This window comes from Cricetulus griseus, chromosome 6 (assembly GCF_003668045.3).
Source record: "Cricetulus griseus strain 17A/GY chromosome 6, alternate assembly CriGri-PICRH-1.0, whole genome shotgun sequence".
NCBI classification, from domain to species: domain Eukaryota; kingdom Metazoa; phylum Chordata; class Mammalia; order Rodentia; family Cricetidae; genus Cricetulus; species Cricetulus griseus.
This window is the reverse complement of record NC_048599.1, coordinates 55,706,190-55,708,126: the sequence shown is the minus strand read 5'-3', so window position 1 is coordinate 55,708,126 and position 1,937 is coordinate 55,706,190. Positions and strand designations below refer to the sequence as shown.

At 43.9% G+C, this 1,937-nt stretch overlaps 1 protein-coding gene across 2 annotated transcripts in view; it reads left to right on the top strand.

Moving 5' to 3' along the window:
* The window catches only part of Sqor (sulfide quinone oxidoreductase), a 43,170-nt gene extending 41,684 nt beyond the window's left edge, over nt 1-1,486 (top strand). For both annotated transcript variants that reach the window (XM_027421981.2, XM_035446480.1), the window contains exons 9-10: nt 1-31; nt 1,179-1,486. The exon at nt 1-31 is cut by the window's left edge and continues 148 nt beyond it. In XM_027421981.2, coding sequence (XP_027277782.1) covers nt 1-31; nt 1,179-1,236 — 89 coding nt within the window. In that variant the 3' untranslated portion in view covers nt 1,237-1,486. The remainder of the gene's footprint in view (nt 32-1,178) is intronic.
* Nucleotides 1,487-1,937: the final 451 nt, after the last annotated feature.

The window sequence follows — 1,937 nt, the reverse complement described above, 5'->3', positions numbered from 1 at the left end:
TGCCTTTCCTATATTGGAACATGATGCTGAGGTGGGTACCTCATCTTGTGCCTGTGCAGAGGGCACCAACTTGTGCACTGTGGGGGTAGGGGGTTGTTTCATGGGTCTTTCCATCTTCTACTCAAAGCAGGACTTGCTAATGGGACCTACTCTATGGCGCCATTCCTCAAGAATTGCTGGTAGCCCTTAAAGGATTCCCGAGCCTCAGACACACTTGGGGAAAGTTTGCAACATCTCCCACTCTCCAGTTCATTCGTGGGAGGAGCCAAATTGTCTGTCTTCTATCCTCTATTCTCTTTTTGTTTCTAGATAAATTAAATAAATAATAATGCTAATGCTAATACTATAATAAAAACTGTTCTCACATGCCAAGTACTTTCTAATCTGCTAACTTCCTTTGGTTTTTTTGTTATGTTCGAGAAAAATTAAAAGTAATTAAGAGAACAGAGATAGACTCCAATTCTGACTTACTTTTGAATAATGTTTCTACCACTGGCTAGCTGAGCAAGTTGATTAGACCAAATTTAGTTTCTTATCTGAGAAATGAAAATAACATTAAGGAGATATTACATGCAGAGGCAGACAATGGTAGGTATTCAATAATTAGACTACTACAAATTAATAAGTCTTCCTCTTTGCTAAAATAAATATTCTTTGACTTTTCCAGACTCATATGGGATTGGTAAGTCAGGATATCTACATCCGTGATCATTAGTCCAGGATGATTTTGGGGACCTTTCGCAATATTTGGAGACATATTTGGCTGTCATAACTGGAAGGATGCTGTTGACAGCTAGTGAGCAGAGGTGTGGGATACTGCAGAGCTCAGGGCAACCCCCGTGTTAAGGAACCACCAGGTCCTAAGTGTCAGTGAGGCTGAGAGACTCTGCCCTCCTTTAAAGTCGAGAGGTAAAGCAAAGCAGACAGTAGTGTTTGTGTAGCAGCTGCTTCATGGGGGTCTGCTGAGTTGAGTCAGCATGCTGGGCTCAAATAGCAAGTTCAGTGTCAAAGCTAAGACTCAGGGCAGCTTGTTCCAGTCATGAGATTCTTTCCACCTCAGTAGATACATCTTGCTTTATGTGCTGATAGGCATCCCTTGTGACTTCTCGAAACACAGTGTTGACAGGTGTCACACTACCGCTTTTGTCTCCATTGCCTGTCTGTGTTGTTTCTTACAGAGGCTACTGGGGAGGTCCAGCCTTTCTGCGAAAGCTGTTTCATCTGGGCATGAGTTAAGAATGGCTCAGAGCATGCTCTCCTTGGATGGCTTCTGAACCAAAATTGCAGTTACCGATTGACTATGATGGACATGGAGGACTCAGAACCTTGCCCTGTGAGGAGTTTCTTACTGGATATGGTGACCTTTCTAGACCTCTGAGTAGCTGTCATGTGGACAGCCCCGAATGGGCTTGATTCTTTGGAGATATTAAAATGAAATAATAGACTTCTATTTTCTAAATAAAACTTTGTCATTGATTGACTTATATGAGAAAGTATCTTGACTAGTAGGAGGGGAAGCTGCAGCACTTGGGAGAGAAGCTGGTGCTGATGGGATAGGTCTCTTGTTGTCCACCTTTTACAGGTGGCATTAGTTCACAGAGACTGAGTCACTGAGCAGAGTGATCCCATGACATTATTGCAAAGACTGTCACAGCCCTACACACTGCTGCTTAGAACTCCTGCTGCAGGAGCCAGCATGGAGATCTGAGAGTCTAGATGTCTGCCCTTGGGTACCTCAACTGTTTGAGCTGGTTCTGTGCTTTTCCAGCCAGTAACAGGCACTGTGGTTACTAATCTCTGCCTTTAGATATAGGCTCCTCTACTGGGCTCTGGGAGCCCTACCAGCTTGGCCAAACCTAAGGTTTTTCTTTCCTTTCTTTTTCATCGGGGGTACCACCCGCATTATAGTCTGAAGGCCAGTCTTACCTCCTTCACCT